Source organism: Poeciliopsis prolifica, unplaced genomic scaffold (genome assembly GCF_027474105.1).
Source record: "Poeciliopsis prolifica strain line A6 unplaced genomic scaffold, Auburn_PproV2 SCAFFOLD124, whole genome shotgun sequence".
Taxonomy (NCBI): Eukaryota; Metazoa; Chordata; class Actinopteri; order Cyprinodontiformes; family Poeciliidae; genus Poeciliopsis; species Poeciliopsis prolifica.
This window is the reverse complement of record NW_026562499.1, coordinates 272,368-287,375: the sequence shown is the minus strand read 5'-3', so window position 1 is coordinate 287,375 and position 15,008 is coordinate 272,368. Positions and strand designations below refer to the sequence as shown.

Here is a 15,008-nt window from a genome sequence, read left to right as displayed (position 1 = left end):
ACCTCCGGACCAACAGAGGGCGCTAGACGATGGGTGTGACCGTGGTTTAGCTACATACTGTAGAACTTTCAGGTACTGAAATATTAGGCACTTCAAACCTGGCAGAACCAGAAGAACCAGAACTCGACATGAATAATCGAGCTTCAGGGTTTGCTTCAGCTGCCTGACAAAAAAAGACGTCCTGTATGGAACTCCGCCAGGAAACTCGTGACTTCACAATAAAACTCATAGTTTTCTAGACATCCTGTTCATAACCTGGCATCCATGATTCAGTACAAAGATTGACATCAACAGATGTTTTAATGCAGTTCTCTTTCTTTAACGTTTGATCTGAAACCTAGGACCCAGGACTTGATAACTTGGACCAAGACCAACGGTCTTTGACCTGGTACCAGAACTTAATACCAGGATCCTTCTGAGGAAGTGAAAGGCCAGATGTGACTTGGCTGATGTTCTGTCTCCATTAACTTTGAACATGAACTCGTTCACCGCGGAGCTTTCCTTCTGAATTAGTTCATATTCAGGGTGGACTCCCCGATCTGGAGGTTTTGGAGGACCTAAATGTATTTTAAAAATCACTTAACTTTACCCAAAATTGTCCCCACATATTAAAATATTGTTAATGGAACTGAAAATGGGTTAGGGCTAAGACGCTCTACAGCACCCCTTAATATGAGATACACCAAACCGTACGTTCTATATGTCTCACATTCTGTACATAGGTAGATCCCCTGAACTACCTCGGGAAAAAAACCCTAATATTAGACGGCAAAATTTGGCTCTAAGAGCAAATTTATTTTGCCATTTTTGACAATTACAAAGCCTTCCAATGGATTATGAGCTACCAGCTTCATATTTGGTCAGTATGAAAGCAAAGAATGGGGGAGTAAAAGTGATCAATATCTTGAGTTTTTGAGAATGTTTGGGGGGCCAGGCAACAGCTAAACTGACACACTTACAAAAACAACAAAATGCTCTAACTGTGACATATGAAGGTCACACTTTTCTGAGTTAACCATGTTGGATGCCATGTGATGTAAGCACATGATAAGACAAAGACCACCAGAACATCCGTCCATCCATTTTGTCGCACCCTTATCCCATTAAGAGTGCTGGTGCCTATTTCAAGCTGTCAACGGGTGAGAAGTGGCATCATCCTGGACAGGTCATAGCAGGGCAACACAGAGATAGACAGGATAAACAACCCTGCACTCACACCTAAGGAGAATTTTACAGTCCAATTAACCAATTTTTTTTTTTTTTTTGGACTATGGGACAAAGTTTGAGTACCCGGGTAAAACTCACACATGTACAGGAAGAACATGCAAACTCCATGCAGAAAGACCCCAGGCTGGGAATCGAACCCAGGACCATCTTGCTGTGAGGCAACAGTGTTACCAACTGGGCCACTGTGGAGCCCCACACCAGAACATCCAGTTCATATTTCCATTCACTTTGAGAGAGCTGAAAGAGGAGTTTGGGTTGGTGGAACTTGTTCATCACTTCTTTACTGAAACCAAAGAAATCTGCAGCTTTGAACACTTACATATTGTGCCTGTAGGGACACGTGAAAAAATTTTTCTTTTGTGTTACCTCGCAATAAGTTTTACATTCCCTTGCAATATGCTTACTGCAATATTTACTGGTTTATTTTATATAGTCAAAAATGTCAATTTAAAATGTAAAATATTTACATATATAAAGAACCTCAGTGAAAACATGTTTACTCTTAATTCTTTGGTGCAAAAAATGGTTTGAAAATCAATGTATTCACTGCATGTTTATGTCTGTTTGTGTAAGGCTGAGATGAAAACGGCCCTTTTTCAAGTGCAGACACACAATCAAAACTGTCAGATGACTAATTACCTCGCGATAACTCAGAAATAATTCAAATAGTTTGGATGTATATTTTTCTTCCTTTCCTACTTATGTAAAGTTTCTATTTATATCATAGGTTTGTGGTGCATTCCTATCCTAAAGAAAAATATAACTTTAGATATTTCACGAGATATTAAGAAACATGGAAAAACCTGATGAAAGCCTCATAGCAGAAAGTACAATGGGAACTGTGAGAAAGGCTTACAGTATTCAGTTATGTTGCATGAACCGATTAGTACATTATTGTGAGGTAACGCAAAAGTTTTGCGAGGGAACCCAAAAGGAAAATATTTCCCCATCTCCTTTAGAGAGCTCCGTACTTCCAGGTTCTGTTCATCTTTGATGGCTTGGATGAGAGTCGACTTCCACTGGACTTCCACAACAAGGAGATCCTGACTGATGCTACAGAGTCCAGCTCAGTGGATGTTCTGCTGACAAACCTCATCAGGGGGAAACTGCTTCCCTCTGCTCTCCTCTGGATAACCACACGACCTGCAGCAGCCAATCAGATCCCTGCTCAGTGTGTTGACATGGTGACAGAGGTCAGAGGGTTCACTGACCCTCAGAAGGAGGAGTACTTCAGGAAGAGATTCAGAGAGAAGAAAGAGGCCAGCAGGATCATCTCCCACATGAAGACATCACGAAGCCTCCACATCATGTGCCACATCCCCATCTTCTGCTGGATCACTGCTACAGTTCTGGAGGATGTGATGGAGACCAGAGAGGGAGGAGAGCTGCCCAGAACCCTGACTGAGATGTACATCCACTTCCTGGTGGTTCAGACCAAAGTCAAGAAGGTCAAGTATGATGGAGGAGCTGAAACAGCTTTTCTAGTGGTGAACTCTGAACATGAACTGTTCAGTCTGAAAGGGGACAGTTCTGTTGAAGGACGAACTTGTTTAGACACTCCAGATTTTATGTCCTTAGTCCTGGTCATGTGACTGATTCTCTGCCCTCTGATTAGCTTGTGCTGCTGTTACTGCAGGAGTGTTCGTCAGAGGCGTGATATAGAGTGAAGAGGAGTGAGTTTGTGGAGAGATGATGGGCAATGTTTGCTCTGACTCACTCTCCTGCTAACCAACCACCTGTTGCTTTCTCTCCAGCACACACTCCCCTCATTTTTCTCTCCCCTGAGCAAACACCCTGAAAGAAAGGCACTGTGTGTGTGTGTGTGTGTGTGTGTGTGTGTGTGTGTGTGTGTGTGTTTGTGTGTGTGTGTGTGTGTTTGTGTGTGTGTGTGTGTGTGTGGTGTGTGTGTGTGTGTGTGTGTGTGTGTTTGTGTGTGTGTGTGTGTGTGTGTGCGTGTGCGCGTGCGCTGTGGTATGCAAGCCACACGAATGCTGTCGGTAATCCAGGCATGTCCCTTCCTGTCTCTGCAGAGGCCGTGCTCTTCCCTGGAATCTTTGGAAAGTGATCCGCTCCTTGTTTTCCTGCCTGACAGTCGACCGTGTGGGCACAGGGATCCAGACCTCCGTCACCACGGCATCAAGACTAGAGGAAACACAGAACGGGAAGAAGAAGAGGAGGAAGAAGAACAGGTAGGTCACATGACCTGATCAGGAAGTGGAGCATCCTGGATCATCTCCAGTCTTGTCCTGCATCTGTTAGATGTGTCCCTGGTGTGTAGAAGCAGAGACACACCTAGCAGCTTCAGGACAATGTCCTTTGAAGACAGGAGGAGTCCTGGTCTGGGGAAACATCCACTTCCTGCTGGACCAAAGGTTGAGACAGAGGAAGAGGGTAGAGTTGCTGGACAGCCCTGTCCTCTATCTCTTGTTGGGGGAAGGAGAAGAAAGATTATGACATTTGGAAAAGTTTGACGTGAAGCACCACAGGATGCAGGACTGGAACCCAAGACACATCCCTCGGTCCGTCTGAAGTCCAGCTCACAGCGTCCTGCAGGATTGTCCCTCGCTGGCAGCTTAAGTTTCACTCTCAGTGGCGGCTCAACTTCACAAGAATTGCACCGACACCTCAAACTTGCAGACATGTCCGGAAAAATCTCCAGAGCTCAGGGTCACTGTAGGACAGAAAGATGACCTCAGAGAGACCAGATTATGTCTGGGGTCTAATATCTGCAGTCGGTATCGGGGCCCCGCTGAACCAGGAGTAACCAGGATCCTCATGATATTTTCTGGCTAAATTCTCAAGCTTCTAGTTTGAAAGTCAGAACTCTGGTTTGGAAGGCCCAACTTGTTTAAACTATTTATGACACACATGAAATCTAAGATGTCCAATATTGCTTCCAGATCCATGCACCAACTTCTGAGCTAAAAGAAACAGATAGCATGCTAATGCTGCATCCCATTTACTTCAGGAATAACTAGCTATGCTGTAGTTGGTCCTGTCCTCAAATGAGGACAGGTGGACTCACCTGGTCTCCGTCTCACCATGTCCTCCTCCTGTAGGACGGCTTGTTGCTGCAGCCAACATGTCGGCGATCCGAGGTGCAGGCGTCCTGCTGATGCTGAGCTGCGTGCGCCTCCTGCTCTTTGCTCCATCCCCCTGTGCAGGTGAAGGTAGGTCACATGACCCAGGGACTCCTGAGGTTCTGCTGAAGGTTCCCAAAGGCAGAGACAGTCCAGGGGTGGAGACGTGATCTGCAGACTCCTGGAGGAAGTCTGGGCTTCCAAACAGGAAGTCTGGGCTTCCAAACAGGAAGTCTGGGCTTCCAAACAGGAAGTCTGGGCTTTAATGGGATGAACCGATGATCGGAACAACAACCAAACTGATTAATTCACCTTAAAACCAAAAGAAAACACATTTATTATTAATTATCTTTTCTAGTTCCAACAGGAATCGTTGAACTTCCTGTTTTATTCACCTTTATTGCTTATCAAACTGATTTTCATGGGCATAAAAATTGTTTTCTTCCTGTAAGTTCCTGGCTCCGACTTCCTCCACAATGAAGAAGGAAAGCTGCTCATCCTCACAGTGTTCCCGTTTCTGGATTCACCAGTTTTCCTGAACCAGTTCCTGCTCTAAGGCCAGGAGTTTGACCTCTGACCTCTGACAGACGACAGGTCGCGTGGCGGGCGGTGGACGGCTTGCTTTGCTCGCCGGTTGTTGTGGCACTGATCGGGTCGGATTACCGAGACGTTCCTTGGAACAATCCAGTTCCATTCCGGCCGAAACCCGATCTGGCCGGCAGCTGCACTCCAAGGCCAGAGGTCAGAGGTCACAGTAAAAACACAGAGCAAACCTGTCTTCAACCTCTGACAGAGTCCAACCACTCCGAGATAAAACCGGTTCTAAAGGTTCTGTTGAGCCTCTACTGGAGAATCGGTTCTGAACCGGATCAGCAGCAGAACCAGGAAGCTCTTCAGAACCAGGAAGCTGTTCAGAACCAGAGCGGTTCTGGTGTGGTTCTGGAACACCTTTCCTTTAATTACTGAGACAACAGGAAAGAATTCTCAATAAATTTTCAAAATAAAATGCAGAACCAGATTTTTCCTCTTGAGGAACAAACTTCCTGGATGAATAGAAAAAGTTTCTGACTGGAGGTTCTGATCCGGCAGTTTTGGGTCACATTACCGACTGGCAGCTGGAAGCTTCTAAACGGGATGGAAACGGATTCACAACTTCAGGAATGACTTTATAATTCCTAAGTTACATGCAGTGACTTCCTTGCTGCGGAGCTGAGATGTTGCAGGGAAGGATTTTCTGGACCTTTATTGTGAAAAGGTCTAGGAAGCTACCTGGTGGTTTCCTGTGAACTTCCAGCTGTTTCCCAGTTTCAGATTCCAGTCACTGATCAGCTGTAGAACTTTAATATGTCAGGTTCTGCTAACCCTGGAACTGGAACCATCCCGGATCAGAACTGGGTTCCCAGCAGACACTTTATTCTGATAGGATTTATCTACTTCCCATTTTCCGACCATTTCCTCTGATCGGTGCTGTTCTCTCCACAGGAAGCGACTGCAGCTGCAACGCTACCAACAGCCGCTGTGATGAGTTCGGAGTCTGCAGGTAAGACGTCATCAGAACCAGCAGGTCAAAGGTTAAATCCCGTTTCCACGGACACCGACCTGCTGAGCGCCGCAGAGCCTGGTCAGATCCTCCCTCAGTGTGGCTGCAGCCTGTAGACCAAACGCTTCACTGAGGTTAACCAACAGCTTTTATTTTGAAAGGTTCACAGTTTAGCTCAGTTCTTCCAGCTGGAAACTCCAGACCAGGCTGACCTCTGACCTGAACCTTCAGAGCAACATAAAGACACTTCCAGAGCAGACCTTCAATCAGCTGAAAAACATTTCCAGGATCCAGGACATTCCAGGACATTCCAGGACTAATGTCTCAGCATCAGAGAAACTCATCATGTTGTTTTACGGCTTCGGTGCAGAAGCCACAGGAACGTTGACCTTAATTTCTCCATCTCTCCTTGAAATCTGCTGCGTGTTTCCAGGTGTGATCCAGGCTGGGACGGCGCGCTGTGCCAGCGCTGCGTGACGATGCCGGGTTGCGTCCACGGCTCCTGCCTGCAGCCGTGGCAGTGCGCGTGTCAGCCGGGCTGGGGCGGCCGATTCTGCGACAAAGGTCTCTGCGGCTAACTGACCCGTCGGAAAGCCGTCGGTCCTGGCGTTTCTTGACGCCGCTGCCTGTTGTGTGTGTTTCCTGTCAGACCTCAGCGTGTGCTCCCAGCAGCCCTGCCTCAACGGCGCCACCTGTCTGCTGGAGGACAGCGGGGACTTCCGCTGCTTGTGTCCAGACGGTTTTCATGGTCCGACCTGCCGGAAGAGGAAGGGGCCGTGTCTCCAGACAAGGTGATCGGTAGCAACACGTCCATAGAGTCTGAGGGTTGAAGGGCTAAGCTAACGTTAGCATGTATCATCTCTGTTGTGATATGACTTATTGATGATCCAACATACTTCATGGTAGTTCACTAGAATCATTTAAAGTTCTTGGTCTGGACTTTAAGTCCCATCTGGTTCTGGGTCCAGGTCCCCGTGTAAAAATGGCGGCCTGTGTGAGGACGCCGACGGCTTTGCGGCAGCGCTGTTGTGCCGCTGCCTCGCCGGATTCACGGGGCCCCGCTGTGAGACCGACATCGACGACTGCTTGCTGGGGCCGTGTGCCAGCGGCGCCACCTGTGTGGATGGAGTGAACCGGTTCTCCTGCCTCTGCCCGGTCGGGTTCTCAGGCCGGTTCTGCACGGTCAACGTGGATGACTGCGCCAGCCGGCCCTGCCGAAACGGCGGCCGCTGCCTGGACCGCGCCGGAGGCTTCCGCTGCCTCTGCCGGCCGGGATTCACCGGAACCACCTGCGAAACGCCGCCGAGCCCCGCCAACGCCGGGCCGAGCCCGCCAACGCCGGGCCGAGCCCCGCCAACGCCGGGCCGAGCCCCGCCAACGCCGGGCCGAGCCCCGCCAACGCCGGGCCGAGCCCCGCCAACGCCGGGCCGAGCCCCCCGGTCTGGACCACGCGGGCCCGGGACACTGGTCACCATGACAACAGGAAGGTAAAGGTGACGGTGAAGGAGCGCGGCGCCGGCGGCCTGTCGGACCTGCAGCTTGTCGTTGTGTTGGTTCTGACCAGCGTGTCTGTAGGCGCGGTGGCGCTGACCGCCGCTCTGGTCCTCCACGCCCCCTGCCAACGCCGCGGCCACGCCCCTTGCCAACGCCGCGGCCACGCCCCTTGCCAACGCCGCGGCCACGCCCCTTGCCAACGCCGCGGCCACGCCCCCTGCTGGTCGTCCCCATCGCGGCGCAGCAGCCAGGAACCCGCCGAGCAGCCGGAGCAGCGGATCAGCGTCCTGAATGCAACAGAACCACCGAAAAAGAAACTCAACATAGAGGCCGTTTAGAGAGAGGTCAGAGGTCACAGATCCACATGCACTATGACATCAGACGTTGATCAGATGGTTTGCATCATGGAACCGGACCCGACTGGATCAGAATTCATACTCAGGAAGGCGTTACCATGACGACCAACAGGAACATTTCTTGGATGGGTCGGGTCGGGTCGGGTCGGGTCGGGTCGGGTCGGGTCGGGTCGGGTCGGGTCGGGTCGAAGGTTGAACGGAGTTCTGGTTCCTAGATCCGGGTTTGGACCAACTCCCCGTCTGAACCAGAACCGGCTGCAAACCGAAATGTTCTGTAAATACTGTAATATATCTTATTTATTGCTTCTTGTACAGATTTTATTTGACCCGTCGGACCCCGGGGGTCCAGCAGGGGGCGCCGAGTGTCGAACATTAACAGCGGTACTTTGAGTTCATCTCAATGTTTTTTATTCATTTATTAATGTCAATATTTCAAACTAAATATTCAGTTACAAAGCTAAATATCGCTGTAAAACGATAACATGAGATCAGCTTTTCTCGGACCGGTCCACAAGTCATCAGAACTTTGCTCTGAACCAAACCAGAACCGATCCGGTCCGCCTTCAATACATCTGTTTCACTCTGTTCTGGTTCTGGTGAGCAGAAATAACCAATCAGAGCCGTCCTTACCAAACTGTAAACTGTTTTTATTGTGACATCATCACAGCAGAACAAAGCAACACCTGTCAACAAGCCCCGCCCCCTTCCCAGGCCCACCAATCAGGTCGGAGCAGACAAACATTCAGGTCAGGAAGTGATGACAATCTAGCAGGAAGAGGGCGTGGTCATCTTTCATTTTCAGCCAATAGGCTTTCACCTACTCCTGACGTCAGCATGACCGTGGGCGGACCGGAGTCTGTGGGGTCAAAGGTCATTCAGACTTTAGAACCAGGTTCCTGGCTTCAGACCGCCAGGTTCAGTCCGGTTCCTTTCAGCCGGGTCAACGGTACCAAAAACCCACAGAACCATCAACCAGAGGGAGAACTGGAGCTGACAGATTCTGGTTCCACCCGTCTGAACTGGGTCCGGCCCGACAGGGAATCAGACCTGGACTGAACCGGGTTTGGAGATCAGAATGACGGTCAGAACCATCAGAACCTCTTTCAAGGCTCAGATTAGCTTCTTCATCTGAATTCAATTTAAAATATATTTAAATGACTGAATTTAAATATCACTTTTAACACATTATTAATTCAAATTTGAGCCTGACTGAATCCAGAACCAGAACCCGGCCTGAGTAGAACCACAGAATAACAATAATCAATAGAAATTGAATATTCAAACAGCAAAATGCTGGAGAACTGGATCCGATCAACACCAGACAGAACACTAAACTCCTACGGATCCAGAGGACAAGTAAACACCACACAGAGGACGCCGGTTCTGGTCCGAGTCCAACAAAACCGGCTCCATCCAGACCGCTTTCAGCCCTTACTGCTGTTGGGGAGCCAGGGGAGGGGCTTCTCTCTGATTGGCTGCAGGGCACAGCTGGGGGCGTGGCCTGGCGGAGGGGGCGGAGCCTCCCGGCCGTCCTCCTCCCCTTCAGACAGCAGGTCGCTGATCTGCTGCTGCAGCTCTGGACTCACTTTGTTTTCGGCCAGAACCAGAACCCGAAGGCAGGTGGGGTAGTTCTCCACCATGTCCAGGAACACCTGCAGAACCAGAACCAGAACCAGAACCAGAACATGTGCTGTCAGCCCGCTGAGGAAGAGGAGGAAGAGGAGGAAGAATATGGTGAGAACCTGCGCCGACTGGTGGGTCAGTCCGGTTCCCTCCAGGTCCAGAACTTCCAGGGTTCTACTGGACGCCACGGCAACAGCTAGCATGGACGCAATCTGGTCCCCTGCAGATAGAACCGGACCCATCAGAACCAGACCTGGCTCCGGCTCCGGTTCCGGTTCCTTACCCAGTGGGTTGTAGTCCAGGTTGAGGACCCGGAGCTGGGAGCTGTGAGCCACCGCCACCGAGAACCGGGCCCAGGCCTTGGTGCTGATCCGCGGGTTGGCGCTCAGCGTCAGCTCTCTGAGACCTGGAGAGGCAGACCGGACCGGACCGGACCGGACCGGTTCTGGTAAGTGACGAGTTGCTTTGGAACTGGTTGGTTCATACGTGGATGAACCAAGATTTTATATAATTATTTTTTATTAACTGGTTATAACCAGTTAATAGCTGGTTATAACCAGTTAATAGCTGGTTATAACCAGTTAATAGCTGGTTATAACCAGTTAATAGCTGGTTATAACCAGTTAATAGCTGGTTCCCTCCCTCAGGATAGCTGGCGCTCAGCCTCACAAGCAGGTTTATCTGGTAAAGCGAATGATTAGAGGTCTTGGGGCCGAAACGATCTCAACCTATTCTCAAACTTTTAGAGCTCACCGGACGCCGGTTAGCAAGTTCGGGTTAATAACTGGTTATAACCAGTTATTAGCTGGTTATAACATTTGGGTGGTCAAGCTGCTTAGTAACAGCTTAATAACGGGTTAGTTACATGCTGATTACTGGTTAATCATTTATTAAAATCATTGATCAATAACTGGTTAATCCCAGGCTGTAGCAATCTGATTGGTCATTAATCTTCTTAATAATCAGCATCACCTCGTGACACCTGGCCTGCAGGTGCGTCATGACATCATCAGCTGTAGGACGTGGTGCGTTCAAGGCCCCTGGGGAACCGGAACCTGAGTCCTACCTGATTTGGCTCCGTCTGGCGGCAGCATCCCGCAGATCAGCGCCAGCGCCGCGTCCCCCAGCAGGCAGTCGCCCAGGTCCAGGCAGACCAGCGCCGGGTGGGCGGCCAGCGCCGGGTTCAGGGCCTCCAGGCCGGCGTCCAGCAGCGGGCTGCCGTGGAGGCTGCAGGGGGGGAGGGGCGGCACAAGCCGTCACTGACCAACCAGGCCGGCCCGACCCGGCCCGGCCAATCAGGAAGCGGCTACTCACAACAGCGTCTGCAGGGAGCGGTTGGCCGCCAAGGCGTCCGCCAGGTGGCGCGCGCGGCCGATGCTCGAGACCACGCCCAGATTGAGGTTGAGCTGCGCGAGGCAGCGCGAGGCCGCCACGCCGCGGCAGAGCCGGCCGAAGTCCCGGTCCGACACGCGGCAGCCGCGGACCGACAGCAGCCGAACTCCGTCCTCCCGGAGCCGGTCGCAGATATCCTGGACCTCGACCGCCGACAGCGGCTCCCCGCTGACCTGGATGGAGGCCGCCAGCATCCGGACTGGGAGCGCTGGGAGGGTTCTGGGTACCGGGTTCTGGGTACCGGGTTCTGGGTATCGGGTCAGCTGGAACAGAAGCAAACGGCACCAAACTTGTGAGGAACCAGAACCAGAACAGGGATCAGAAGGTTCTGAGGCGGACAGGCTCCGGTTCTGGTCCGGTGGTTCATCATTTCACTACGGATCTGATCAGAACCTGCAGGATTTCAGTAACGTCTCCCGAACCGAATCGTGGCGAGCCAATCAGAGAGCAGGACCAGCTGATCGACCCTCTGATTGGCTCTCCGCTCAATCAGTCAATTAACCTGAGAAGCGATCGATCAGCTCACGCGCGTAGCGGACACACGGTCACGCGCTGATGTCATCATTCGCCGGTTCCGCCGCAAACCAGAGCAGGTTCGGGTCCAACGGGAAGGCGAGCATCAGAACCGGTTCTGATTGCGAGGCCTGGGGCTCCTGCAGCCAGGCAGCAGCGCTGTCGGTTCGGTTCGACCCGGTGGATCCTGCAGGTGAGCAGGTTTACTATGGAGCACAGATAGGTGGACAGACAGGAGGCCTCACTCTGAACAGAAATCGTGACCTGCTGAACCGCCATTTCAGAACATTTTGCTTTATGAAATAAGTGAATGATAGCGCGTGAATATACATGATTCATGTTTTAATAAAAGTTCATCAGATCAATGAAGATGAAGCTGAATAATCTTCATCGGAGTGACTCCTCTTCAACGTTGGACGATTAGCTGTGACGTAGCTTCCGGTCACGATCTCTACAAGTTCTGTCGCCGTAGAAACCAACATCTCTAACTGGGTCTGGGCAAGCGTGATGACGTCACTCTTTGTTTTTGCTCAAGAACCAAAGCAGGGAACAAGATCAAAGAGTAAATTCTGGTTCTGTAAGAGGAGCAGAACCGTTTACAGGTCCAGAAAATGAAAACTGAATAAATCCATTAATATCTGCAGCATCCTGGGAAAGAAGTTGAACTTTGAAACTCCTGCCAGGTCGTGACCTCCAGACCCCCAGATGAGCCAATCAGGAAACATGAGCAGTTCTCTGGACTTTTCTGCTGGAGACGGATGGGTCTCCCATAGCAGAACCGGTTCTGCAGAACCAAGAGATAAAGATGAGAAGCTTTGGGACAATCTGAGAAAAATCCATTGGAATTGAGTTCCTGAGAATAAAACTCTTTTCTCTTCAGTAGAAGGTTGTCGATGCTAAATTCTGTTTTTTATCATTTTTGCCACAGCTGGAGGTTCTGCGGTGGTTCTGTTTGACCCAGTCTGGTCGTACTGTATCCAGATTAGGTACTGAACCATCATGTGGACCCTAATAAAACATTATGGTTCTGGTTCTTTATTCCACCTGAAGCCAAACGTTTAAATCTGTTTTTATTTTATTTTATAATATTTTATTGAATGAACAAGAATAACAATCTGAAACAACACATCAATATGAACATAAAAAGAAATCTGCTGTTAACAGGATACAGCGCCTAGAACAAAGTACCAAGACTAGTGAAAGAATAAAGTATAATAAGTGACATAAATGAATAAGAGGGGCTGCTAATTGAAATTCTTCATACAATTTAATTGCATTTTAATTCTGCATCTTTTAAAAAGAGGAAAGTTCATTTTGACGCAACATATTTGGATATATTTTGCTGTCTTTGATACATAAACTGAACTAAATATTTGGGAAAGAAATTAAATGCAAATGTATTGTTTTAGGACACAAAGTTCTGAAGTTGATCCATAAGTTTAATACTTTACATTCGTAAAGCAAATGTTTAGTTGTTTCCAACTGAGTTGCACAAAAACCACAATTCTCAACATTAAAATTAAATCGCTCTCAAGAAATCATTTGAAGGACATATTTATAATTTTACAATGTAGGTTTTATTTTCTTGAAGATGATCAGAAACTTCCGGTTCTTCAGGGGAATATGGCGGGTTTGTTGCTCTCTGGCGCCGCCCTGTGGCTTCCTTTAGCCTCTCTCCAAGCAAAGCAGAACCAAAGTCCGGGTCTTATTTTTATTACTTTACTGCTAAGTTCATTTATTACAATCTACTTCACATAATGTCTTCACTCTGGTTGTTGTCTGATCGGAAACGCCATCAGTTTTTTTTTTGTTCAATAAAGTTTGTCCAAAAAAAAAAAAAAAATCTTCTGGAAAGGACTTCCGTTACTCCGTGTGACGCACCCGGAAGTGTTTGGGCATCACCAGGTGTGTCTAGCAGCAGAGGCTAACAGCTTACTCCAGGTAAAGCAGACCCAGAGAGGTCAGGACAGGTGAAGACAAGCTGGTAGCAATGAGTCCGGTAATCTCATTGCTACCATACTAACCAGCTACTGACCAGCTACTAACCAGCTAGCTAAAAAGCTGGCAGCTGCTACCCGTTAGCTTCTGCTGTTCTCCACCTTCATCAGGTAACGGCGGCTGGTTCTGGAACCGGAGCTGACGGCGGGCCCAGGAAGGAGTCAGAGCCAGCAGAACCACCGGGTTCTACTGGTTCTGACCCAGACTGTAGGCCCACTGGATTCCTGTGAGGGACAGTCCGTCTCAGCTGTCCGTCTGTCCGCAGGGCTGCGTCCCGTGGATGGAAGTGTGCCGCTCGGCGATGGGACCAGAGCGAGTGCTGCCGAGCTCAGAGGACGAGCTGGGGGAGGACGAGCGACCGGTGGACGGGGCGGTGCTGCCTGGGGGGCAGGACGGGGTGGAGGAAGAGGAAGAGGAGGAGGAGGAGGAGAGCGGCGGAGGATACTACTACCAGCCTCTGAACCAGGACCCGGACGGACCCGGGGAGCCGGAGGACGAGGACAGGGGGGACACGTCCCACTCGGAGCAGCTGCAGGAGCTGCAGCACAGGATAGAGGTGAGATCCTCCCAGCAACAAGTTACGCAGCTCTCCCACCTGCTGAATGCACCGTCTCACCTGCGGTTCCCTGCAGGTGATGGGTCTGCACCTACCTGAAGCTCCGCCCCCAGACAGCGACGAGGAGGAGGACCCGGAGGGCGCAGCGGCGCAGAGGAGCCGCGCGTCCATCCCCATGGATCCAGGTGAGACGGATCAAATCGGAGGAACCGGATCGGATTTAGGATCCTGTTTAGAGGTACCAGAGGTCCGGCTGTCTGGAACTGGGTCAGAACCCGGTCCAGGTTCTGCTTTCCTGCTTATGGATGAGGAACCATTAAAGGAACAGATTGGGTTAAAGATCGTGCAGAACATCATTCCTGTGTGACCCTAAACTAAGCAGTGATCTGACATCACTTCCTGTCTGTGCAGCCCATGTGGAGCTGGTGAAGAGGACGATGGCGGGCGTGGCGCTGCCCCTCGCTCGGCGTGCCGCCCTGGGCGCAGCAGATCTCCGACGCCCAGTGGAGCGATCTGGTCCAGAACGCGCTGCAGGAGCGCCAGTTCTGCCGGGCTGCGGATGCTGCGCCGGAACCACGTTCCCTGAACGCACCGCCATCCCTACAGGACCCTGAACGCACCGCCAGCAGCTGAAGCCTGGGCCGCTCCTGATTCTGATCCGACCCAGATAACTAATGTTTACTGACTCTTTCTTCTTCTGTGGTTTAGTCTGGACCAGCTTCCTTCCCGTCTCTTTGCTCTCATGTTTCCTGTTGTGTGTAGAAACAGGAAGTGGTCAGACATGTGGGCGGGATCTGCTTTATTTCTGCTGTACATGAACATCTGTACAAATCACCGTGTGATGCTCAATAAACATCTGGAACAGCGCCGCCTGGTGGTGTCACGACATGGGGTGGTGGGGGCGGAGCTTATCACAGCCAATGGGGAGAGCAATGAAGGAAAAAAAAAAAGACGAGCTGTGGGCGTGACCTTTGCAGGGGCGTGGTCACCATGACATCACAAGCCCCTCCCCCACCTCAGAGTTGCTTCATTAGACGACTTGTTTCCTCTGACCAATCAGAGTTTATGTGGAAACACCTGGAGGAACCTGCACTTCCTGTGGTGACCGGACCATTAGAACCATCAGAACCGGGCCTGGTGTTTGGGTTTAAGCCCTGATTCACTGCCTCTACAGATCCAAACCTGATTGGCTGACTGAGGTCAGACGTCACGAGCACATTCATTTCATC

At 50.5% G+C, this 15,008-nt stretch overlaps 2 protein-coding genes, 1 long non-coding RNA gene and 1 pseudogene across 8 annotated transcripts; 2 read left to right on the top strand and 2 right to left on the bottom strand.

The window, feature by feature from the left end:
- Positions 1-3,151: 3,151 nt before the first annotated feature.
- Positions 3,152-5,268, bottom strand: LOC129355108 (uncharacterized). The gene is made up of 4 exons (XR_008605236.1): positions 4,703-5,268; positions 4,253-4,619; positions 3,520-3,898; positions 3,152-3,369 (listed from the first exon to the last, which is right to left on the bottom strand). It is a non-coding gene; the product is annotated as an uncharacterized LOC129355108 (long non-coding RNA).
- Positions 4,295-8,223, top strand: LOC129355105 (protein delta homolog 2-like). The gene is given in 6 exon segments (XM_055024656.1): positions 4,295-4,397; positions 5,790-5,847; positions 6,281-6,411; positions 6,497-6,638; positions 6,816-7,323; positions 7,326-8,223. Coding segments are annotated over 6 exon segments (1,281 nt in total). The 5' UTR covers positions 4,295-4,309; the 3' UTR covers positions 7,680-8,223.
- A 100-nt stretch (positions 8,224-8,323) lies between these two features.
- LOC129355106 (leucine-rich repeat-containing protein 73-like) lies at positions 8,324-11,536 on the bottom strand. Of its 6 annotated transcripts, XM_055024663.1 has the most exons (7): positions 11,215-11,536; positions 10,635-10,975; positions 10,387-10,547; positions 9,604-9,726; positions 9,440-9,540; positions 9,133-9,349; positions 8,324-8,553 (listed from the first exon to the last, which is right to left on the bottom strand). In XM_055024663.1, the coding sequence occupies exons 2-7, from the start codon at positions 10,904-10,906 to the stop codon at positions 8,483-8,485; spliced, it is 945 nt and encodes a 314-aa protein (XP_054880638.1). In that variant the 5' UTR covers positions 10,907-10,975; positions 11,215-11,536; the 3' UTR covers positions 8,324-8,482. The 6 variants fall into 6 exon arrangements, with proteins under 6 accessions (XP_054880638.1, XP_054880637.1, XP_054880636.1 ...); XM_055024662.1 differs by having other exon boundaries at positions 9,440-9,726; XM_055024661.1 differs by having other exon boundaries at positions 9,133-9,540.
- Positions 11,537-13,059: 1,523 nt separating this feature from the next.
- LOC129355107 (male-enhanced antigen 1-like) lies at positions 13,060-14,645 on the top strand (annotated as a pseudogene).
- The last annotated feature ends 363 nt before the right edge of the window (positions 14,646-15,008 follow it).